This window comes from Carassius auratus, chromosome 11 (genome assembly GCF_003368295.1).
Source record: "Carassius auratus strain Wakin chromosome 11, ASM336829v1, whole genome shotgun sequence".
NCBI lineage: Eukaryota > Metazoa > Chordata > Actinopteri > Cypriniformes > Cyprinidae > Carassius > Carassius auratus.
This window is the reverse complement of record NC_039253.1, coordinates 13,943,660-13,969,705: the sequence shown is the minus strand read 5'-3', so window position 1 is coordinate 13,969,705 and position 26,046 is coordinate 13,943,660. Positions and strand designations below refer to the sequence as shown.

General features: G+C 37.5%; 1 protein-coding gene across 2 annotated transcripts in view; it reads left to right on the top strand.

Moving 5' to 3' along the window:
* ephb2b (eph receptor B2b) overlaps positions 1-26,046 on the top strand; it is a 132,204-nt gene that overhangs the window by 91,588 nt on the left and 14,570 nt on the right. For both annotated transcript variants that reach the window (XM_026275556.1, XM_026275555.1), the window contains exons 4-11: positions 1,058-1,213; positions 3,313-3,648; positions 15,303-15,427; positions 17,170-17,332; positions 19,359-19,467; positions 19,732-19,796; positions 22,649-22,771; positions 22,864-23,111. In XM_026275556.1, coding sequence (XP_026131341.1) covers positions 1,058-1,213; positions 3,313-3,648; positions 15,303-15,427; positions 17,170-17,332; positions 19,359-19,467; positions 19,732-19,796; positions 22,649-22,771; positions 22,864-23,111 — 1,325 coding nt within the window. The remainder of the gene's footprint in view (positions 1-1,057; positions 1,214-3,312; positions 3,649-15,302; positions 15,428-17,169; positions 17,333-19,358; positions 19,468-19,731; positions 19,797-22,648; positions 22,772-22,863; positions 23,112-26,046) is intronic.

Genomic DNA, 26,046 nt, shown 5'->3' with positions numbered 1-26,046 from the left:
CAACATGAAATCAAAAATGACCGTATCTTCCTAATACACATTCCTGGTCTTAAAGGGATAGTTCACCTGAAAACAAAACAAAACCCATTCCGTTGAACAATTTGATGAATATCCACTTGGGTGAATTCAAAACAAAGACATAGCGAGTCACTTTAGCGCTTGGTTAACGTAATAAAATTTTACATCAATAGCATGAAATAAGATAGATTTGAAAAGAAATGTTGCCATTACATTGAGATGCTCTCAAGGGTGAACTTGACCTCCTCAGCCCAAAAGCTTTTTCAAAGTTGCATGCAATCTACCTCAAACTTGCAGTCAGTTTTGGCTTAATTTTTGCTTTGGAGCAATCCAATCAATTCCCTGTAGATAAAATCAAGTTCTGCCCTACATTTTCTCTTTCACTCAAAATGCATAGTTATAAATGCCATTACATTTTGATTATGAGACAATTACCCTAACAGTTCTGAGAGAAATAGAAACACATAGTGTCTGTTAGCTGGAGGGAGCTCTCTTACACAACGATTCTGGCCAGAACAGATTAAAAAACAGCACTCTGCAGGTGCATTGAATTCTGGGAGGGATTCCAGCACCAACAGAAATGGAGGGTGTCACAGGTGAAAAGTACAAGGTTCAGTGTAAGGAAAGAAGAAAGAATGAGTCATGGTCAATAAGACACGAATCATACACTCATCTGTGTATTTGTACTTGCTTTGAATGTTTCTGGCCTAATTCTCCTCCACTCCTCCCATATTGTTACTGCCTCATTTACTTAGTTATGTACCTATTAATTATAAAATAGAGAACATCCATGAGCAGATAACAGGAAGTGGAATGCTCTTAGCGTGTCATGCAGGGGCACAGAGTTTGAATTATTCAGTCATACTGAGCATGCTATACTACCTGACTATACTGCTTCTCTTTACATGTGTGAAATGCTCCTAAAATGTGTTTCAGATTGATTCCAGTGGTCCATCATTTTCTTGGCAATCATGTAATATTGGAAAGTTCACTGTCTTCTCTTTGTCTTTTCTCATCACTTTCTCTATCTTTGTTTCAGCATGCCCTTCAGGTTTCTTCAAGACAGCACAAGGTGACGAGAAATGCCTGCAGTGTCCAATCAACAGCCGCACAACCAACAACGGAGCCACCAACTGCGTATGCCGAAATGGATATTACCGCACAGACTCGGACCCCTTAGAGATGCCCTGTACAAGTGCGTGACTAATACATGGAAAACCTACTGTCAGACTATACCTTGCAAACACTCAGTGTGACTCATACCTGTAATGTAATCGTAATCATAATAATAATTTAATAATAAGAAGAAGAATAAGAATTCGTTTTATTGGCATTCATTTTTTTTGTGTTGGAAAAAAAATGTAAATTTAAAAAGTAAAAAAGAAAAGAAAAGAATATGTATCTTTCACACATTTTAGATAAAATTGTTGATAAAAAAAAAAGGTTTTCTAGCTCAGTTTTTTTAAATGAATCCCAAGTTGAATATATTCAACAATAACAATTATTCATTAATAATAATAATAAAAAAATTGTCATAAAATAGTACAATGTAATAGAAAAGAAAAATGATTTTAAAAGTATTTTCTTTTAATCACATTTTGCTAAAATTTTAGTTAAAATGTTTTATAAAAGGTGATTAAGAAGTTTTCTTTATTTGCACAAACAAGTTTAAATGAATCACAAGTTAAATAGATTTAAATAATGTAATTATAAATACATTTACACTCAATATTTAAATAAAAAGAAGACAAAACTAAATTTCTATAAGTTGTAAACATGATGACTGCAGCATTTAATTAAATATTTACCCAAGAAAAAAATATATCTTGAATAGTATGTGCACATAAATTAACTGAAAAATCTATACAATGTGATTCCCTTAAATAGACAAAACACACCAATGAGTGAAAGTTAGGAAAATATGATTATTGCCTGACCTCTCTGGCTCAATTTCATCATCATTATCCCTTCAACATAGTCAACAACGCACCTCTTTTTTCCATAGCTTGCAAACAGCAGCTTTTTCTGTTTATTCTCACTGACTTCAGATCATGCAGGGAAAACAGACCTGTGGCACAATTATTGAAACAGATAAGACCATGAAGATGAAGAGAGAGAGAGGAAGGCAGCTCCTTACACTGTCACGAGCGGCATGTTTTTGTCTCCCTCTGAAAGCGGCAAGGTGGGGGCAGAGAAGAAGCGGAGAAAGAAAAGGAAGATCGAGACATTTTTTTTATTTTTTACAAAATCCATTTGCAAAAGCTTGGCCTTGGGAAGAGAGCAGCTGTTGTGCATAAGAGAGCAGCATCATGTCGCAGAGTTGAAGCTCAGTGGGCCTTGGCTTGATTAAAGAGAGGAAACGGCAGCCTTTACCACCCACTAACCTGGGAATGGGATGTTTTGCGTGGGACAGAGCTGTAGTTTTAAGACAGAGGTTCATCTTAATGGCTAACAACTATAAAAAGTAATCAATTGGAGCCTTCCATTTTTTTGGCTTTTTAAAAAGGGCAAAAGGCAGTGAGTTGTTTCTTGATTACCTCATATGCCCCTAGAGGAGCACCCAGAGTAATTGGGAGCACATGCCGGCTGAAGATAAACACAGGGTATTGTTAGCTTTAGCTGGGCTGTCAGTCAGAAGGAGATCTTGGAGGTGCGTTTGTTTGGTGTGCTCTTACTCTCCTTCAAACGCGCTGTGCGTGTGCATGAGCAAACGCAAATTATGTTTACAAACACAGGAACGGCATGTTCTTTTTTTCACTAGACGCAAATAAGCCTATGATTTGTGAGATGTTATCGTAATTTAAATTACCATGGTGGAAATGCACAAGAAAATACACATGGTGTTGCACACAGTACATAGTTTCCTTAAATTATTCAGTCCTCTCCGAAAAATTTAATTCAAAGTTGATGGTGCCGTGGCTTAGTGGTAGTTCTGATACATTTGGGCTATACTGGGGGTTCAGATCTGAATTTTTATTTGCTTGTTTGTTTGATTGTATGTTTGTTTATTTGGTAAAAGCAGGATTTCACGTTTGATTTTTTTTTGTTCATTTGAATTAAAAAGAAACTTAGTAAAAAAAATAATAATTGCATATTCCAAATAATGATGTAAACATCAAATAAATACTTTTAATTGAACAAATGTATTTATATATTAAACAAATACTCTAAATAGCAAAAAATATGAATATCTAAAATAAATAAATATAAAAATAAATAAATAAATGAATAAGTTACTAGTAGTTTTTAAGTCGCAAAAAATTATTTGTACGTATTTTTTGTTTGTTTTTCCAGCTGTGCCCTCGGCTCCTCAAAACGTCATCTCCAGCGTGAACGAGACGTCGCTGATGCTGGAGTGGAATCCTCCGCGGGAAACTGGTGGCCGTGATGACATTGTCTACAACATCATCTGTAAGAGCTGCGGAGGTGGCAGAGGGGGCTGCACGCGTTGTGGGGACAATGTGCAGTTCGTTCCACGTCAGCTGGGACTCACAGACACCCGGGTCTTCATAAGTGACCTGCTGGCCCACACCCAGTACACGTTTGAAGTCCAGGCTGTCAATGGAGTATCAGACCAGAGCCCTTATTCACCTCAATATGCATCAGTCAACATCACTACTAACCAGGCTGGTAAGTCCACATCTTCAGTCATTTATTTATGTTTAAATTAAAGCCAGGTGGTTGCTTTGGGACCAGATACATTTTTTATGATGGATGCTAATAGCTGATCATGCATTTTATTTTAATTTGTTTTTATTTTTAAAAAGTATCTTTTTTCCCCTTCATGTTTAGTTGTAGTTTAAGTGTGCCATGGTTTAGCTGTTTAACTTTTTTTTTTTTATTGTATTTGTTTTGCATTGCATTGCACTTTTTACAGACAGAGAGTCAAGTTTTAAAGTTTCTAATTTCAAGTTTCTTCTTTCTTAAGAAACCTGTCTGATCAGAGTAAGTTGAATCTGAAACCAGCCTCATTATTTAGGGCTTCTTTATCTTAGGTAAAACACTGACTAGTTATTTTAGAAAATTTCTATCCTATCCTATCCTATCCTATCCTAATGTTTTCATAGTTTATTTACGCTCACAATAGTAGGCAGCTATTCTAAACTCACAATGTGCAATAGAGAGTTAAACAGAATACTGTGTAACTCGCTTTGTTACATCGAGATTACATCCTGATTACACTCTTTGGCTCACATCCCACCATGTCACCATGAGATTAGACATAATTCCTCAAAACTCAACGTGATGCATGTTGAATCGGACCCAAACCATAGTGGGACAGATTATCCAGAGCCTAGGATCTCTCCAGCAAATGATGACTTTTAATGAAAAACAGCTTCTTGCTACTGATTAGGCAAACCATTTTTCCCCCAGTCCTGAAGCAGTGGCCATGGCTGGGAGACATTGTACAATCAGACGCTGCCATTGCAAAGGCAACAGAAGACTGCTTTTTTTCCCCACTCATGCCATTGTGGTTTAGATTACTGTGTTCCAATTATTTCAGAGGGGCTGCAGCATTGATTTGTACTTTAAGTGTCTGTATGAAATGTGCAGTTGATCGTGCCAGATCGGTACTGGGAGCTCTTAGGGGCCCAAACAGAGACAGCCATTATTTTATGTTCCTCATCCCTGCTGGCTACAGACAGATCATCAAACCCATCCCCGCTTTAGCCTAGTAAAGCTCCTTGTTCTAGTGTTTGACAGTTTTTTAATTGGTTGTGACACATCAGTAACATCAAAATGCAACCATTTTTCAACATTTGCATCACTAAGGGGAGGATTTATCCAATCTGTTGTGCAAAAAGCATGTGGGAAGAAATCTTTTGCATCCTGATGAGACCGTTGACCTAGCATGCTGAGTATATTGTGTTCTCATCATCACATATAACTTATATAACCAACTACATGCTCACATTACCTACTTAAACTATTTACTCCCTCCTAACTACTGTAAGCTGACTCAGATTCATTCAGTCAGCTTTGGAAAGACAGAAATGTGAGCATAGAGACAACATGCTAAATATTGTCACTGAAACGCGAGTTACATAAGCAAAGCAGGTCTTAGAGGTCAAGGACGGATTCAGACTCGCTCTTATAAACTGACAGGGGGATCCTGTACAGACTTCAACTTTTTACATTCAGTCTCTTAACAGTTACACTTAGTGCACTTGAGACATTTAGGGGACTTGTGAATGTATGTGAAACTGCCATGAGAGCTGAATGATGAGGCTTTGAACAAGAAATGAGAATTGGCTGAAATCATAAGGATTGTTATATTTGCTTCAACCGAGTCAGCTGAAAAGCATCTTTGAAACGCAAGCCAACTTTTCCCCCAAGCTTTATGGGTCCAAATAGTCTTGAAGAACTGCTGAGAATTTGAACCATTTTACCCAAATCTTACATTTATGTTACATTACTGCTCATAAAATCATACTGGGGCTGCAATTAAAACTTAAAAGCCTTCGGTAAATATTTCAATTTATATTTAATTTCAGCCCATTAAGCTTTTCTTTTTCTCCAGAGATACATTTATAAACACTTATTGCGCTGATTTTGAGAAACATTTTCATTACTTGCAAAAGGAGTAACTTTGGTGCTTAAGTTCTGGGTGGACCAGAACATGCGGTTTTTGCTAGTCTAAGCAAGGATAGCATACAGTTGATAGTTATTGATCTTCTGTGTTAACTAAAATCACAGCTATTGACAGAATTATATATAAGAATCAATAGAAAATAAAAATATGTACAGTAAAAACACATAGTTAGAGAAACAAGTATAATAATTAAGCTGTCCCACGATAATAGTTGAGTGTCTGGTTCCTTTAGTACCTTTTACATAATGAATTACTATTGCTTTTATGTAATTTTTTTATAGAAAGATTGCTCCCCATATGTTTTCACTCGGCTTTGCCCTGCTTTAAACTGTGCTTTCTTCATTTTGGGGTTCCTCCCTGCTGTTGGGACGTTCTACCCGCGCTCCGCCTGTCACTTTGGATTAGCAGCCCCGGACCTCCATCAGGGGGAGCTGTGAAAGTACTCACTCCAGCTCCCTGTTAGCGGACTGGGCCCCCTGGGACAGGGCACTAGGACTGAGGGGCCTGGGTCAGGCTGTCCAGGCCTTTAATTTCGTCTGGATTGGAGGGCTTTGGGGTTACATAAACATCTTGTCACCCCTCATTAGCAAAGGCGGCTTCGTGCTTCCCCCTTCTCGTTTTGTGCTCGCAGTGAGCGTTTTTGTCCGTATCCATGTGCAAGCATTAATTAGACACGTTTTTAAGCCTGCCTGCTGAAGAGGAGAGGTGTGTTCTGCAAGAGAAACAAACAAATTAGAAAATTAGAAGTGATTGCCGTAAAAATCCGTATTTGTTTTCTTATCCGAGTGGCCCCCTTTTAGATCTTAGGCTTGATGATGAGATTTGTCGTCAATTGAAATTCCTATTTTCTAATCGCTCCGCATTCTCTCTCTGTTCTCAGGCAATTGTTTTCAGGAAGTTTCTCCACAGCTGCCGCTATCATCCTCACTTAAGCCTTTTCACACTGTCCATCATGATCTCACACACAGTACAGTTGAAACTTTACTCAAATGGCTGAAAGAACAGCAGACAAAGGGAGCAAAACTCCGAATTTTTGTACGCTGGACAGCCCTTAAAGCACGAGTTATACTTATGGGTGATACATCATGGGCTTAAACTGTCCTCGTGCACACTTATTAAGGGATGAACAATTCATAAACACTGCTATTATGGGGAGAGTGTTATGATCTTGGCCTTGGAGAGTTCTTTTCCAGATCTTGATGAATTATGACCAGACTGCCCGCTAAGTATCAGGTTGGTGGTTTTTCTCTGCATTGACCCAGAATGCAGTTGTGAGTAAAGCTGCAAAAAGCTGCTATGGTTCACTCTCTTCGGCCATTTTTCAATGCTGAGGAATTGTATTTATTTATTTTTTACAACGTTTTGATTATATATGCCAGTGGTTCTCAACTTGTGGGTCGTGACCCAAAAAGAAGATGTGATTGAGTTGTAAACATCAAAAACAATAAATTACTAACCATAGCATGTAGGTTAAATATGCTTATCAACTTCTAAAAAAGGATAAAAATGCCCCATATTCTTTTGCAAATACATTTGTTGGTTGTTTACATAAAGTGTAAACAATGATTCTGTAGATGCAAAGTGTAAATATAGAAATAATTTGTATTATTAATAATATGTAACATATATGAGCAATGCTGGATGATCACCAGATTACCTGTTGGATATTTGCATTCAGTATGCATAAACCATAGCAATAACAAATATTTGTTTGTGAACACATTCATGTTAACTTCATGAAAATTCACCACTTCAAGTCTAGTGCATAATGTGGGCCATGGAGCAAAACCACTGATCCTGGAATAAAAAAAAGTAGAAATTTTCAACTTGAGAACTTGTTGAGAACTTATTATATAAATTATTATATAACTTGCATTATGGGCAGAATGAACTAGGCCATTGTAAAACTTTGCCAAGGGTCCTTTAACCTTTTAAAGACCCTCAAACTTTTTTTTTTCATCAAAGGATCAAATGGCAGAGAGAGAGAGAGAAAAAAATCTGCCAACCTCTTATTTCAATGCTTTTGAGTTTAATGGATGAAATTAAATTCAGTTTGAAGTAGCCTGAATGAGTATTACTAATAAAACTGAACCCCCCCCCCCCCCCCCCAAAAATAAAAATAAAAAGATGTACTTAAACCACACTTAAAATTATGGCCATGTTTAATTTCTACATTCCTTTTTTTAAAACATTTGCTTGTTTTATCATTTACATATTCATTTATTGCTTTAAAGCAATGACCACTTGGTGTGTGAATTTGTTGTAATGCAGTGATGTGCATACATTAAGTGGCTTAAGTGTCCTTATACAAATTAGTGTGATGATAATCAACAACAACAGCATAAGCAGCAATCTGGATCAGTGTCCCTCGGAGGTCTAAACCGAAACAGCATGCTTTGCCTTTATTAGTTTAGTGATTTGTCTTAATTATGGCACACCAGAAAGCTTCACAAAGACGTACTGAAGAAAGGCACAATGTTTTATTGAGGCAATTTTACAGAGGCAAACTGGAATGAAGACCTTGAGCTCTGGGCAGCTACAATAATAGTGCACGTCTGTGTCAGGCAGCTGGAGACACAAAGACAGCTTTTACCTTTCCCTTCTGCTTGGCTTTCCTCCCTTGTCCCCTGCAGCTCTGCATCAACAGGGCAAGCAAGGTTAATCAGTCATCAAGTAAACCAAACTGACTCCAGGCCCTTCACTGTACTCCAACACACATTTGAGACCGGCATTTAACAGGGCAAGGATAGAAAACGTCCACCTGGGTGTCCCTCTCTCTGGAAGTTTTATTAGAGCAGTGTGTGACAGATCGCTTGCAATTTGTGATTTGCCTACAGTCGGGAAGCACTTGGGAAGTGCCACTCACAGGGTCGTTTAACTTACCTCTCCCCTTGAATGGAAATAGAGCCACATGGCTCAGTCAGCCTCACATATTTCTGTTCTTCCCCATGAAGAGATGGATGAATGGAAAATCAACAGTTCTGTCAGCGATGTTCACGAAGCACCATGTGCTTGAGCTTTACATCATTTGCCATGTCCTAAATTCATTGCAGCACTGTACTTTGCAACAGGGAGACTGTTTACTGATAGTTTTATAAATCAGCCAAAATTAGTATAATACTTGACAAATTAACCACTTAAAAATGGTTATTATGTTTTTAAAATAAATTCAATAAAATAAATAAAATCGGTACACTAAGCATTTATTAATCTGAGTTCATGGTAATTGTTATTATTTATAAATGTTAGAGAACTTTATAAATAAAGCTTATTCTGCATTAAAATGCTGTATAATACACACACGCGCACACACACACACAAACACACACACATTTACATATATACATATACACATATACACATATACATATACATATATACATATATACGTTCAAAGAATCCGAATGAAGCAGCATAACTATTTCCAACATTTATTATAAACCAGCATAACAGAATAATTTTTTTGAAGGATCATGTGACTGGAGTAATGATGCTGAACATTCAACTTTGCTTCACAGGAATAAATTACATTTTAAAGTATATTTATAGAAAAGAAAATCTGTATTATTGATCAAATAGATACAGCCTTGATGAGCATAAGAAACTTTAAAAACATTAACAATCTTACTGATCCCAAACTTTTGAACGGCACTCTATATATTTCATTTTGTTTAGCATGTTTCCAGTCCAATGCACTGTTTGAGCCTAACAGTTGTTGTCCATCATGGCAAACTTCTGGCAACATTAGCTCCCGGCCATTAGCTTTCTGTGTGAGAGTCTGGCACACCCAGATAAACGGCCGACCCATATGCCGTTTTCGTCTGCCAGTTCATTCCGTACTCTGTTGCGTCATTCAGCATTATACACTCCAGATACTGTTTGTTTATCCATTTCATTAACCCAAGGTGAGCAGTACCACATGTGTCAGGCTTTGCTTAATACCTCAGGAAATGAATTGGTTCCTTATCAGATGGGGGAACCGTTGTATGACTGAGTTACATTATGCAGAGTTGGGTCTGGTAATCTGGCTCGGGCGCTGTCGGGTGGCGGTGGAAGATTTATGACTTAATTATCTTCAGAATTGCTTTGGCGAACTCCTGTCGGGCCACCAGAGACAGTGATGCCACCGGCAGCCTCCTGAGAAAGTGGTGATACTGAGCTAGATGATTCTATTGCCACGTAATTGAGTAGTGCACTTTCGTATTTTACCGTCTCGACCTTATTGCTAAGAGACGTCCATTTCGGTATTCAATATGTGCTCACCTCAATGAGGCTTTCAGATAAATGTATATTGCCACCTGTAATGCTGAAGAGCAAGGCTGCGCTTTTTTTTTTTTTTTTTTCAACTCGGACATGGATCTTTCCCCGAGAAGGCTGCCCTTTTCATGCCGTGCTTCACAAATATAAAGCGGGTGGCCAGTGTGGGAGCACTGTGACAGAAGGTGGCAGAGAGGGCACATATGGAAGGTGCCAGGTGGGGTCAGGGGGCAGCTGGACAGGAGACTCCACCAGACACCTGGAACACTGGCAAAGTCCAAAATCACAGCTCCCGTCCCGTCACATGCTGTTGCATACTAATCACATCAGGTGTCATTGGAGGAAAGTACGGGCTGTTTGATTTGCATCAGCCAGGGAAAAGGCCTTCATAAGTATGCACAGGAGCTGTTGACTATGCAGTGACCAATGCATAAAATATCCATTTCATTACAGAAAAAACAATAATGCAAGTGCATATTGTTGTAAATGGGAAATCTTGCCAATTACTTAACACTTTGATGCTTGAAAACATTTTGCGCCTGCGGTGAATACAATAAAGCAATGCTTCTGTGTTTAAATCACTGTCATTTAAGGCCAGTAATGTTTACAAAGAACAGTGTATTATTCTGTAATCATCCTGGATTAACTAAATATCACAGTGACAGGTGCAAAGGCTCAATTAGACATGGTGATTTATTGCTGGAAAATGGAGAAGTTAATCGTGTTGTTTTGAATTGTTAAAAAAGACTGAGAAGCATAAACAATTGTCTAGTGTAATGTGTATGAAACTGCAGTTTGATATGACCCTGAAATTCACTGAGGCTTTAGAAATTACAAAAAACACCCTCTGCTTTGTTTGATTAATTGACTGTTTACTTCTACTCCTTGGGCATAGATTGCAAGGTCAAAACATCAGGTGATTAAAAACAAAAAAAACTTATTACACTGATGTATATTCATGCCATGACATAGTAGACATCATGCAAATGAAAACTGATTTGTAAAAAAAAAAAATCAATATATGCATTCTTGTATTTGATTCAGCAGTTTGATGAATAAAGTTTCCTTCTTTCATAAGCTCATAAGCTAAAATCATGTACAGGTTTGGGCCCGCACGATTATCTCACTGCCCAAAGTCTTGACCCAAATAAGTAATGGCAGGATAACAAAATCGTAAGAGCTAATATAATTTGTCCTCCTCTCTGCTAACAGAAAGAACAAGAGTTGAGCAGGTTCCTTTGTTTAGATTTGATGTGCCAACAGAGCTCTGGTTGTCGGTGAAGATCATGAGATCTGTCAGATGGCAGTCGATATACATCATACCCATTGACTAGGCATCTATGCATAAAAAAGGAATGTTAATGCACGTCATTGGACAGCTGCCATTTGCAGACTTAGCCGGGTTTTCTCTAAACACCAGAGTTCCTAGAGCAGCGAAACTGTGCAGAGGGTTTCAGATTAGACTCAAACTCTCTGTAAGTTTCTGCAATCTTCTTAAGACGCTGAAGTGCCTACTTTTGATTTAGCTTATGGTGTGTATACGAGTACATTAATGCTTCAGTCTTTCCCAGTGCAGATGGTTTAAAGCTTGATGAACTGAAAAGGGGGTGCGCTGCTTTACGGCACTGGAAACTCTGCGGAGACATAAAACCCTCAATCCAATACAGATGGGAAATAGGGATGCCTGCCAGACCCACTGTTTCTCTCTGCATTAAAAAAAAAAAATTTAGGAATCTAAAAGTTACATGCAAATGTAGCGGGTTCTTCCCCTCCTTTCTGGCTCTCTCTGGACGTGAGTCTCGTAAATAGGGGATACTCAGAGAGTATGCTCCTGCGCAGTAGATTAACAGCAGCTGCTGTCGGATTGTGCTGGGAAAAACTTGCCTGCGGGGAAGTTTTACTGTAAAAGGGGCTGGGGAGTCGATGGGGGTGGATTAAATTTATAAGCACTGACCTGCAAGGGCTACTTCTACCAACCTTACCAAATCACTATGTCGCTCTTCCTCACCACAACTCAGCTCCAAATGAGATCCACATGCCTACCAAACCTATTATATAGACCCATAGTGAAGAGCCAATGGGTTTGAGAGAACATTCCACATCAGTCAGAGCCTTTTATTTGATGATTAAGCCGAGCTTTTGGTTGCACATTCTTTGCTCGCTTATTGTTCACCCCGTCCCTAATTATCATTCATTACACACCTATTATTAAGAACTCAGAACTAAGTCTCAGATGACGCTTACTTGGACTTAATATGTAGATTTTTGTGTAGGCACTATCACATAAGTGCAGTATTTTATTATGCAAGTTAATAAATACAATTATGATTAAGAAATCATAATTGCACATACACAAAAACATTAATTATGTTATTTGCGTATATTCATATTTATGCACTGCCATTCAAAAGTTTGGGTTAGTTTTTTTATTTTATTTCTATGTTTTTTTAATATTACAATTAAAAATAAATGGATTCTCTGATTAATAGAGAGTAAAAAAAAACACTTTCTTCTTGTAGCAATCACTTTTTATTATGTCCTTGCTCAATTATTTAAGTATTCATTTCTTTAAAAAAATAAATAACTAACTATAATAATAATAACAATTATAATAATAATAATAATAATGGGATTCTAAGAAAGAATCCAACATAACGTGGTTGGCTGCAACTAAAATGACTGAAAGGTGCTTATTTACCAGCTTCGTTTGGATCAGAGCTCAAGAAATGTTTTTTTTTTTTTTTTTGTGCATGCAAGACCATGCCTCATTAAAGACTAATAAACTTATATGAGTGGAATTTACTCGGTAAACCCAGTTTATTATTTATTGTAGATCTTATAGATGTTGAAGTAAAGATATACTGGCATAAAGGCATGAACTGGGCATCAGAAACAATTGCATAATTGTCATAAGTGGTGCAGAAACCCCAGTGCCAGATCTATTAGATCCAGAAGAACAGCTCATATACATTTTGATGCCCAGAACTGTGATGAATAAATTACAAATGAACTGTTTGGATATGTTCAATATGTATGTATAAGATCATCATTATTCCATCCAACTTTGTAAACATGACTGTTCCATCCCATCGGATTGTTTTCCTTAATGCCCATATGCAAATGTTATCTATTCCTCATGCTCATGTTTTCTACACTTCACGCACAGAGACCGCATGTGAAGCATAGTGTGATCGCTCCAATGTGTCCGATCTCTCCGTCTGCCAGGAAAAAGTTAAGCACCTGGGCTTGCAGATAAATAGCCCTCATCAACTGTACCATAGAGAGTAATTGTGTGGAATCACTGGAATTCTGCAAAAGTAGAACAGACACTTTACTAGCTGTTATAATCATAACTGTGAGTTCACTAAGAAGGTTTTTAAGTTGTCACTTTGTTACCCGTCATACTAGTGTTTTCGTTCGATTTGAACTGTGTTGCCTTCTAAATTTCTGTGATAGAAGGCTGTCATTCCGCCACAAGGAAAATAACCTCCGGTAACCGGAAAACCATAACATTCTACCTTCTCAGCTCTCTCAAATTAACATATGTTCACCCCTGTGAGCTGTTGTACTTGTGCTCTGACTTTATTTGCATTATTCCAGATTGGATTACCAGAGACAGGCTGGGCACAATGCAAATGCAGCACACAAAGCTCACGTGTCAGCCTTTAATGTGTATACATATATATATATATATATATATATATATATATATATATATATATATATATATATATATATATATTCATGTTTAATGAGATGCCTGTATGCTCCCCCATTGAGAAAGCCTGACTGCTTGCTTTATTTTCCACATACCCACATTATTGTTGACATGATGCTGCCGGTTGCTTGTCTTTCATTGTGCAGCTCTGGGTTGGACTGAGGATGATGGTGCATACCGACAGTGGATTCACTAGCCCTCCCGTAGTGCTCCAAGACCTGGGAAGCCATTCATTATACTCTGGCATATATTTAATAACTGGCAGGGACAGCAAGAATGCAGCTTATTCAGCATTATGGCCTGTGTTTTCCAATAAGTATGTTTTGATAAATGAACGACTTGCTGTTCATTGGCCAAAGGGAGGATTAGGACTGTAGCAATTATTATGTAGTTGCCTGACCACAATCATTTTAGGTTATTGTGCACTGTAGATTACAATATTGCAAACATACAGAAATTGAATTAATTATTTTTAATTTTATTTTAGCAATAAACAGGGGATCTTTCCTTTGTACTGTAGTCAGGTTTTTTTATTTACTTATTATTTCTTTTTATTATTAGATTTTATTTAGTCACATTGAATAGATTTTATTTTATTTTATTTTATTCCGCAATATAGAGGGTGACCAGCTGGCAAAGTGGTTAACAAGAAAAACTAAAAATGGCACTTCATGCCCGAAAGTTGGTCGACCCTTGATGTTTATTAAGCCTTTGCCACAAGTAACATAAGCAAAACAAACAATTAAATCACTAACCACAATTAATTGTATGGAACTGAATTAAAAGCCAAAATGTTGCTGATACCCACAGGAAGAAAAATTGCTGAAAATGAACAGTGCTCTTCTAAGCACTGGACTCAAGACCTCCTCTATTACCTGTGCATTCAAGACAGATTTACAACTCATTCTAGGATCTCGAGAGCGGGAAATAAGCACACGAATAAGCCACTTAAGCTCTCCTTCAACCCCAGAGACTGTAAGCTCAAGCTGATAGCATCCACGGGCTTTCCCACAGAGTAGCTTTTTCATAGAGAAGTGCATGCCTGAAGAGAGGCCCGTGTCTTGGAGACGGCAAGGGACATAAATCCTGGCCTCCCCACACCCCACACAGCTCCAACTGCGTTCCTGAGCATCTCCATTCAGTTTTTTTTTTGACCTGGTATGCCACTCTCTAATGCTTAATAGCCATTAGGAACACCCTGGACTTTTATTTCAGTAATAAACGGGGGAACTTTCTTTTGTATGGCAGTCAGGTTGGACAAGTCCAACACAACAGTCACTAATATAGGGTTTGACACACTTTCCCCTGTAATTACCAAGCACGCTGATAAAAAATAAACTCTATAATTCACAAATTCAAAGACATAAAACACCATACTTGTGGTTTTCATGAGTAGAAATTGCACCTGGTTTTATTTGTTTTCAGCACCACAAAATTAGTCTGCCTTCCTTTTGAGGAGAATATATCAAGAGATTTCAGGCTAGATTAATTGGCATTGAGGAACCATGACCAATGACAGAGACAGAGACTGAGCCTGGCCACCTTGCTTTTGTGGTTGAGCGCAGTGTGATTTACATCAGTTTAATCACACACCAGGATCTGTGCTTTAATGCCTCTGTCACTATATATGATGCATGTGCAAGTTGATCCACAACATGATTTGCATCATTCTTTAAATACTGTATATAATATGACTCTTATTTTCTTATTTTCCAGCTCCTTCTACAGTGTCTATCATGCATCAGGTCAGTCGCACCATTGACAGCATCACTCTCTCCTGGTCCCAGCCAGATCAGCCCAATGGGGTCATACTTGACTACGAGCTGCAGTATTATGAGAAGGTATCACATAAACATACTTGAGTAATACTGTACGTAATGCATGTCATACGCTTATAATGGAATGCATGCAGTGTCATTTAACATTATCATTGGCATACTGTATTTATTCTTGGTTTTGTGAGAGTATCTCATTAACACATGAGTTAAAATTAAATTGCTGTTGTTGTTTATTTGGTAATAATAATGATAAGTATTTTTTTTTTTTTGTTTTTTTTTTTTTTTTTTTTTTTTACAAAAAATGTATGAATCTTAAAAAGGGACCAATAAATTGAAAAAAAATAAGGTGATTTTTTTTTTACTTTCTGTAAAAAAAGTATTACAAAAATGTTTAAATAAGTTTTAACAAAAATATTAAGCAGCAACCGTTTTCAATATTGATAATAAGAAATGTTTCTTGAGAAATGTTTTCTTCTCAAATATACTGTTTTGCTGTATTCTGATCAAATACATATTTGATAAATAAAGAAACAAAATAAATAAATAAATAAATAAAATCATCAACCCTAAACTTTTGAACAGTAGAGTACGTAATGATATATTGGGCCAAAAATTAAAATTTTAAAATATTTATATGAAAGACTTTTTTTATAAATAGTAAACATAAAATTTCTGTAAAAACAACACACATTAAAAATAGCTACTTTTATTTAGTTAGTTATATTTATAGTTATACATATTTATTTTACTCTTTTACTTGATGTGATTTTTATTTAGTTTTTGCACATTTCTATTATAGTATTGCTTTTATTATTATTATTATTATTATTATTATTATTATTAATGTTGATGTATTAAAGTTCCTTTTGAAAACGATTATTCGTTTAAGGTTGCTGTTTAATTGGGGGTTTTGTCAGCTGTTGGAAATGAATAGCGAACTCCTGTTCTGTCGAGGGATATTATAAACACAGTCACTCTGCGAAAGGGTGTTGTGGTTTGATCCGGATACCAGTGGCTAAAATAATAGAGATTTCACTGCAGTAAAAACAACTATTTCACTTACAGATTCCTCTCTGTCAGCGCGGGCCGCAGAAAACACACACACGCTAACTTGTGCTTGAGAAACTCTCACGCCCACATAGCATGCCGATATTCTTTCAGTCTCCCGTTTCGCTTGCTTTTGTTTCACCGGTTGACACACATAAGAAAACCACGCCCTTAAATACAACACACATAGTTTGACAGATACTTTCTGTCTTTTCTTTCTTTCTTTGTAATACACAGACACAAGCTGACGGTCCCCAGGGCTCTGCTCCTGTTCTAACTCTTTCCTCTGTATAATTCCTTTCTCAGACAGTGCTGAGGACTGCCTGTCAAAACACTCTTCTCAGACTGCAGCAAAGCTCATATCACAGAGCTCAGAAATAGAGCTGACAGGAAAAAAGCGGAGCACTCAAGTAGTACATGTATACACACACACGCAGAGTCCTACATTCTCTGCATCTCCTGCGCTACCACTCTTTCTCTTCTTCACTTACACAAACAGACACTCAAGCGGCGCGACGATGGCCGCAGCTTTCAGCCCAGACTAATGAATCGTGGCTGGCCTGAAAGTGTCAGCCACCGCTCCTCTGCCCAGCACCCTCAAGTCGAGCTCTCCTGATGGGGTTCGCGAGATAGATAGCCCTGTTAGAGAGCCATATGTACACCTTGGAGTCTCTTGTGATGTCCTCTAGTGTGAAAAACTGTGACCAAAATGCCATTGCATTTGTAATAATGTCTTTACCCCTTTTTTGGTTTTTCAGGACCAGACGGAGCATAACTCTTCCATAGTAAAGAGTCAAACCAACACCGCAGTCATCCGTGGCCTCAAACCTGGAGGCATTTATGTCTTCCAGGTCCGAGCACGTACGGTGGCAGGGTTTGGACGGTACAGTGGCAAGATGTACTTCCAGACCATGACTGAGGGTAAATATGGTTTACGTATGGTTTGTTTCATCCAAAAATCTACATCATCTCTTCAGATTTGGTTTTTATTAAAATAAATTACACGCATATGATTCCGCCCATCATTCTTACATATCCTGCTTCAGGTTGAGAGCAAACCTGTGTGTAATTGACTTGCTGAGGCAGATAGTTAATCTACTAATCTAATTCTCTAATTATGATCCACATTAGCGAGAGGCATCTCCAAATGATCTGTCCTCTCTCCACTTCATGTTTCCGATTAGATCTGAGAAAAAAAAAATTATATTTTTTATTTATTATTCTCAAACTACTGTTGCGGTCAGTAACTTTTATTCAGCAAGGGTGCAATAAATTGAGAAAAAGTATAAAAAGTAATGACAAATAATGTTCCAATAGATTAAATAAATGTGGTCACTCTGAACTTTCTATTCAGGTCAATAAATTTTCTATTTATGAAATAATCCTGAAGGAAAATGTAGTTGGATTTGAAGTGGCGCTGCACGATCGATCGGTGTACGACATCAAAGTACTGCTAGAGCGATTCAAAAGCACAAGGAGTCTTTGCTCTCTAAAACTCTTGGGGTTCTTTGATATCACACACCGATCGGTCTGATGGTCATGACCCGCTTCAAGTTGAACAAGCCTAATGATTCAATGAATTGTTCATAAAGAACTATTTACTTTACTCCTGAATGAATCAGCCATTTGAACGAATCAAACAAATGAATAATGACTCGATGACTTAATCATTAAGACATTTACCACCACCTACTGGCAGTTTTAGTTTATTATTTAGAGTAGCATTTCATTAGAGAAATAATTAAATATTTAATTAATAACAATAAATTAATAATAATAACATTTAAAAAATAAATAAAGTTATAGTTCATCCAACCAAAAATGCCAATTCTGTCATCTTTTATTCACATGGTCCTAAAGAGTATATGTAATACATTTTATCAAACAAAATATTTCTTGCTGAACCTACTTTTTGTAATCTTCATTTGATGCTTTGCACAAAAATTACTTTAAATGATCTTTTCAGAGTAATTTCTCCAAATCTGATGTGCGATTAGATTAATAAATCACCACATCATGTAATTAATTATATACAGTATATATATTGTTTTGCTTATTTAGTAGTTGGGGCTAGCTTTTTTTTTTTTTGGATTCTGTCCCACTTCCAGAACACTGAAGAGGAAGAATGGTAGCTTAAACATGTCGTTGGATGATCGCCCATCATTTTGCCTTTCCCAGATCACCTCATTCAGACGCAGCTGCCTCACTCATGCCTGCTCACTCGCTAAGCCGCTTATTATGAGCAGAGAGTCAGAATTAGTCTGATCTGTCCTCCCAAGCTCTCGGCTGGCATGATGAGAGACAGCAACTCAGCCAGGTGATCCAAACATGAATGTGTCATGCCAGCGGGCTGCCAAGAGCTTTAAAACCGATTAAACAGGAAGTTACAGGGCAGTTGAATTCACATGAGACCCGATGAAGTTCAGGTTTTTGTTTACTCACCACCTCAGCTTTTGGGAGCTTGAAGCAAATGTTTAAATGTGGTCAAATCTGGTAGCACGCTAGCACGTACTTAGCCTCCAGGGTTGCTGAGTAAGCCCAGGGGTTTGTCTGCATTGTGAACGAATAGTCTGTAATTATAAACTAATAGGGAAGAACGAGAAAGCTAGGCAGGAGAGGAAGGGAAAAGAAAGTTCCCCAGGCCTTCCAACATCCCAATCCGTCTGTCTTGCACCAGTACACACCACCCAGCACATTTCTTCCATCGCCTGCCCATATGCTGCTGGAGCTAAGCAGTCCAAGTGTACAGCCTCGTCTGCCTGAAGGTATCTCACACATGGCTTCCTGTCCCAGATTCCCCACTGTGAAAGTGGGCAAGTGAGGGTCTCTCACCTGTGTAGACATACAATGCAGGACTCCTGTGCCTCAAGGCTGCATCAGATATAGAGACACTCCGCTGGGGTTTGTCAGGAAGTGCTAACTTTTAGATATGTGTGTGTTCCTACAGAGGAGTACAACACTAGCATTCAAGAGAAGCTGCCTCTCATCATTGGCTCGGCGGCTGCTGGTCTGGTTTTCCTCATTGCGGTGGTGGTCATCATCATCGTTTGCAACCGGTAAGTTCCACTTGTGGTGATCTAAACATGTAAACCATTAGCATAGCTTCCCCCCAATTATACCAGCAACTTGTCAAAATCCCATGCTTTTGTCCTGATTTGCTTCATTGGCGGACATTTACAGAGCAGCAGAGCTTGTAAAAACTCGCTTAATGACGAGGTTGTGTTAACAAGATGATGGTGGGCAGTAGTGAGTGTTGTTTTCAGGCTTTAGCACCTTTTTAAACAGTACAAGTAGAGCTGTTTGCCTTTGTTCGCCTGCAGACGTGGATTCGAGAGAGCAGATTCAGAATACACAGACAAGCTGCCGCACTACACCAGTGGCCACAGTGAGTACTTGGGTCTTGACTACTAAACACACACTATGTATACATTTAAAATGTACACTCAGTGAGGTTTTTGAACAGTAATATTTATATGTTTTTAAAGCAGTTATCTTCTGCTCACCATGCCTGCATTTATTTGATCAAAGCACAGCAAAAATAGAAAATGTTAAATAACTATTGGATATTTTAACTACTTGAATATTTTGTAAAATGTAATTTATTCCTGTGGTTTCAAAGCTACATTTTTAGCATCATAACTCACATGATCCTTTGGAAATCATTCTGAAATCATATTCTTATTTGTTGCTAATAAACGTTTATTATTATTAATATGCTGAAAAGGACTGAGAAGATTTTTTTCAGGTTACTTTGATGAAAGGAAAGTTCAGAAGAACAGCATTTATTTTAAATATAAATATTTTAAAATTGTAAATGTCTTTATCATCACTTTTAATCAATTTAAAGCATACTTTCATATATATATATATATATATATATATATATATATATATATATATATATATATATATATATATATATATATAGTAAATATTTTAAAATTGTAAATGTCTTTATCATCACTTTTAATCAATTTAAAGCATACTTTCATATATATATATATATATATATATATATATATATGTATATATATATATATATATATACATATATATATATATATACTGACTCCAAGCTTTTGAATGGGAATAGTGTATAATGTTACAAAAGCTTTTTATTTTAGATGAATTCTGATCTTTTTTTTTCATCAAAGAATGCTGAAAAAAATGTACTCAGCTGTTTTAAATATAATAATAATAATAATAAAAAAATGATTTCTGAAGGATCATGTGACACTGAAGACTGAAAATGTAGCTTTGATCACAGGAATAATTTATGTTTTAAAATATATAAAAATAGAAAGCAATTATTTTAAATAGTACAAATATTTCTGCTTTTGCTGTATTTTGGATCAAATAAATGCAGGCTTGGTGAGCAGAAGAGAATTCTTTAGAAACATAAAAAATCTTACTGTTCAAAAACTTTTGACAGGTAGTGCGCATTATGGTTTTTTATTTATGTTTTTTGATGGAATTCTCTCATGCTCACCAAGTCAGCATTTATTTGATAAAAAAACTCTATAATACTATAAATACAATCAGCATTTTACATACTAATGCCTCCATTTCTCCCACCTCACACACATCTATTTAGATACAGTATCTCTTTCACCATCAAACATACCTTTTTCTCAAAGTTGGACCTCAGTTTCTCAGGATTAATCTGTGAAATATCAATCCCACAGTTTCCCGTGAAATCCCAACAGAGACTGCATAAGATACTTCCCCTAGAAGCGATTCTGTGGTTCATCTTTGTTCTCTTGCTCAGTTCGTTTTCCATCGCTTGTTTATTTTTCCATCAAAGCAGTACACAAAGCTAATGCAAAAAAAATCTCAGTGCCAGGTGTTTCAAAGTTAGCAAGATCCATCAAAGATTAGTCATAAAATGAGCAATACTTCAGTAAATACCATCTTACCCTCGGAGGGCTGTTCCATTTATAGAAATAAATCTTTAAGATTCTCTCGAGGCAATCATTTAAAGTTAAGCTTGCTCGCTTGCTTTGCCTCTGAGGGCTTATAGTTTATCTCTCTCTTGCTCACTCTGCTGAATGAAAATGGTCTGGCACTTTTTCTCAAGTTTTATTTTTCTTTGCCCTTCCTTATCAATTTAAACAGCTTTTATGCTATGTAATCAGTGGTAAAGGGCTGCTGTAAATGCTGTATCTATTGAAATAATTTCTGGAAGAGCATGGGACCAGTAAAACTTGGAAAACCAAAGTCTGAATTCATCCATTAGTGCTCAAGAGTTTCTCACTCTTCTGACTTGTGTCTTGTTCATTATTTTCCCTCTCTTTGTCTTAGACATTTTCTTATTCTTAAAAGTACAGTTTACTAAAAAAAGAAAATTGTCACCATTCGCTCACCGGTATCACTGTCCTATTCTGTGAAAAAAGGATGTTAGGCAAAATGTTCATGCTGCTCTTGTCCATATCATGAAAGCAAAGAGAAATTTTCACATTCATTATCTGGAAAATAGCAGGATGAACATCCTGCTAAACGCTTCCTTCTGTGCTCCACAGAGGACAGAAAGTAACATGGGTTTGGAACAACGTGAGGTTGAGTAAATGATGACAGATTTTCATTTTTGGGTGAACTATCCTGTAAAAAAGTGAGCTCTACTCAGAAGAACGTTCTCCAGAGTAGCACATTCACTGCAACCTCATGAATTTGTCATAGTTTGACATTCACAAATCCTTTGATGGGGGATGCCATTCACTTCTCCCACTCCATTTATCTTCTTCTTGTTAAAAGAGCACATTTATCAATTCTGAAAACTTCTGTGCAGCCAGATCACCAATAGAAAGTCTCTCTAGCTGCTTGAAGATACAATGTCTATTAAAATGCCTTCAGATAGATTTGAAGCTAAGATACTGAATAATTGCATTTAAAGCAAGAAACGACTAGTCCTAGCATACTAAAGTATACCTTAAGCCAATTTACCTGAAACCAAAAGCCATTTGATTGGCAGCAGTGGAAATTGCTGATATATGGTCTCCACCATGGACTATGACACCCCAGAGATGATACATACATTAAAGCACCTTATCTTTCTCTTGGCGAATGCTGTTACACTCCACTGACTGTAGTCATGAGCTGTTCCAATGTCATGCTTAGAATCCAAATCTACTGGAAAGCCAGCCATTCCCAGAGTTCCCACTGATTATTATGATATAACGGTGCAGCGTTTAAAAAAAAAGAAATGTTTTGAGTATTATAGCGTTTTTTTAATTTTTCAAGTGTCACCAGGAATGAAGATCTACATTGATCCATTTACGTACGAAGACCCCAATGAAGCTGTGAGGGAGTTCGCTAAGGAGATTGACATCTCGTGTGTGAAAATCGAGCAAGTCATTGGAGCAGGTAATCAAACTTCCAAACGTCCAACAGTGCTCTACCATGAAGTTTTTCTTGTGCCTTGACCTAAAGAATAGTGCGTTTGCCTCTGTCCATAGGAGAGTTTGGAGAGGTGTGCAGTGGAAACCTAAAGCTCCCAGGAAAGAGGGAGATGTTCGTGGCCATTAAAACATTGAAGTCGGGTTACACAGAAAAGCAGAGGCGGGACTTCCTGAGTGAAGCAAGCATCATGGGGCAGTTTGATCACCCCAATGTCATCCATTTGGAGGGAGTGGTGACCAAGAGCAGCCCTGTCATGATCATCACAGAGTTTATGGAGAACGGCTCATTGGATTCTTTCCTCAGGGTGAGCATTTTTGCACCGCGTATTGGTGTAATAACTGATGCAGAACCTAATTAAAATGTAAATTGAAAAAAAAAATTAGAATTTTTCATACTGTACATTGTAATAGTGTGGTGCCTACATTCATATTTAAAAGAACTGATTTAATTTTTTATGTTATATTTTTTACTTATTTAAACCAAATAATGTGAAATTACTGTCTTGTCTATATTATCTGTATTGGTTAGGAATTTTTAATGAATTTAAACTAGGGCTGCACGATGTGTCGTTTAAGCATCGTTATCGCAATGTACGAATCCACGATAGTCACATCGCAGGATGTGCGATGTAGGCTGTTGTAGTTGATCCGTTATTCATTAACTGTACGGGCCAGCTGCTCTCCGGCTCTTGACGAATGTGATTCGCAGAGAGCGCGAGAGAGAGAGAGAGAGAGAGAGCACGTGAATTTGTCGTCATAGAGAGAGAGAGAGAGCGCGAGAGAGGGAAAGAAAGAGAGCGAGAAAGAGCGTGCGCACACAAGAGAGAGAGAGACAGAGGGAGAGAGAGAGAGAGAGAGAGAGAGAGAGAGAGAGAACGAGCGCTGTCTTGCTCTCTCTCCCTCACGCATATTAATCAATTGACACGATGGTGTCGATGTTTAAATCATTTAAAATGAGAATGTAAATCTGCTCACCCCATTTTTGTTTGTAAGAAAAAAATAGATTAGATTTCATATCGCAATATATATCGCAGAAAAATAAAATATCGCAATGTCATTTTTTCCCAATATCGTGCAGCCCTAATTTAAACCCAAAACGTGTAGAGCAATGTGTATGTTCATCTCTGGGCAATGACAAATCAGTCAATAATCTTTTATTATTTTTTTTTTACTACTTAAAACCCTCTGAATGAACTGATTCAGTATAATAATATGGATTCCCCCACGCTAACACAAGCTCAGTAATGTAAACATGACTCAAATTCCAGTTCAATCTCTCATCAGCAGGTGTGTATGCACATCAGCATGATGAACATCAAACAAATGCTCCCTTCTAATTTCTCATGCTGTCCATCAGGTAGTTCTCCACAGGGTCCCTCTTTAATACCCAGCTCCCCCCCCTGTAGCAAACATCTAATCTCAGTATTGATTCCAGCTGTAAGACTATTGTAATAAACTCAATTCTCTTCCATTCATCTCTACGGGTTGCCACACTAACATTTGCTTTAAAGCGGTCTCTTTAAAGAAATAGTTGAATCGTTGCTCTGTGGTTAGTCATGCCCTCATTTTTCATCAGTCACGCTCTCTTGGCCACGTTCTCTGCATTACAAGCGTCAGATGAGCGGTGTTCCTCACAAGCTCCCAGAATACACATAAACGATCAGAAAATTGTACATGGTGTTTTAATCTGAAAACTCTTAGCCTGAGGAAACTACTTTGTATCACTCTCCAGTTTCTAGTAACAGCATCCATCCTGCAGATGCATTTAGATGATTATTCGAATGCAAGAATTTGCCAAAATCACAGAACAAGCGTGTCAGCCAGTGACTGGCACACGTCAATTTGGATTCAGTGCAGAGCTGATGTGGATAAAATAGGTGTCTGGATGCCTTGATCGCTACTAATTGGGCTCTCTGTGTGTTGCGCTGAAAAAAAAAATACATTTGATTTATGTAAATATGTAATCTTTGGGGAAGGAATGATTTATTTTGCTCATTAGCAAGGCCTTTGGCTCTGATGTATCACGAGAGAAATCTTATTTTATCCTTGACACCTAGCTTTTCGGGGTGTTAGGCTCAGGAAGTGTAATTATATGGAACAAGAAACCTTCATGATTGTGGCGTTTAAACTAAGGCGGGTAAACAGGAACCAAATGCACAGCCATTTGTTAGACATTTGAACTAAATTTATTTCTTCTCACCACAATCAGATCCAGCTCTCTGTAACCTCTGTAATTGTGAGGTTCTGTAGTTATTTTAACTGTTTGGCCAGCCAGTTTTTTTTCCTCTCATGTTTATACTTGCACAGCCCACCCCATTACACATGCCCTACCGTGCCATCGCGCGAAGAAATGACTGATGTCTGGTAATGTAAGTAGAAGTGTAAAAAAATGAAAATGAACACCTCATACATCAAGTTTACTCTGAGTTCAAATCACGATGCTATATTAAAACACTTGAAAAAGACTAGCTAATGTTTTATTTATTTATTTATTTTTTTGCTCTCATAATGTCAGTTTGGTGGTGTGCGAGAGCTTTGAAACTCCTCAGATCTTTATGTAGCTGCGCAATTGTGTTGTTTCTTCAAGACTGTCATCCATTTCTGACAGTACGTTGAATTCTTTGAAAACAAAACGCCTCTGTTGTGGCACCTCACTATGACAGCGGATGACAACATTGTGTGTTAGTGCTGAAGCGCTAGAATATGAGTCTGATGGGGCTCTTGTAAGACAGGACTGAGAGAGAAGGAGACTCAATGCTAACCTGTCGTTCTTGCACTGATCCAACTTCCAATGTTGTTTTGTGGAAGATTAAGAAGCGAGAGAGAGCAAATGGGAAAGAAATTCAAAAAGGTATGTTGTCGAAACTTTGAGAAAGAAGCATCAAAATGAAAAGTTACGCACAGCAAAGACGTGTCTAAGAAGAAACAGCATGGATAGAATAATTCACATCGAAAAATAAAGAATGTTTTCTTCACACAGACTGCAGATCCAAATAACTTTGAGGCGAAGAATCCCTCCAATTAAACTATAAGCAAACACTGTGAGCAGATTAGAGTGCAAGGCTGTATTTGTGAGGGATTTCAGTTGTATGAATAATGGATGCTGCTTAATTGCTGTGGAGGGTTGAAGAGAAGTTCGATCAAGTCGGTTTAACAATGGGGGAAGGGTTTGAGTGTGACACATGCTGCTCAGAGGAGGAAGGGTTTGTATGCAACACAGAATGAAAACATCTTGTGGCT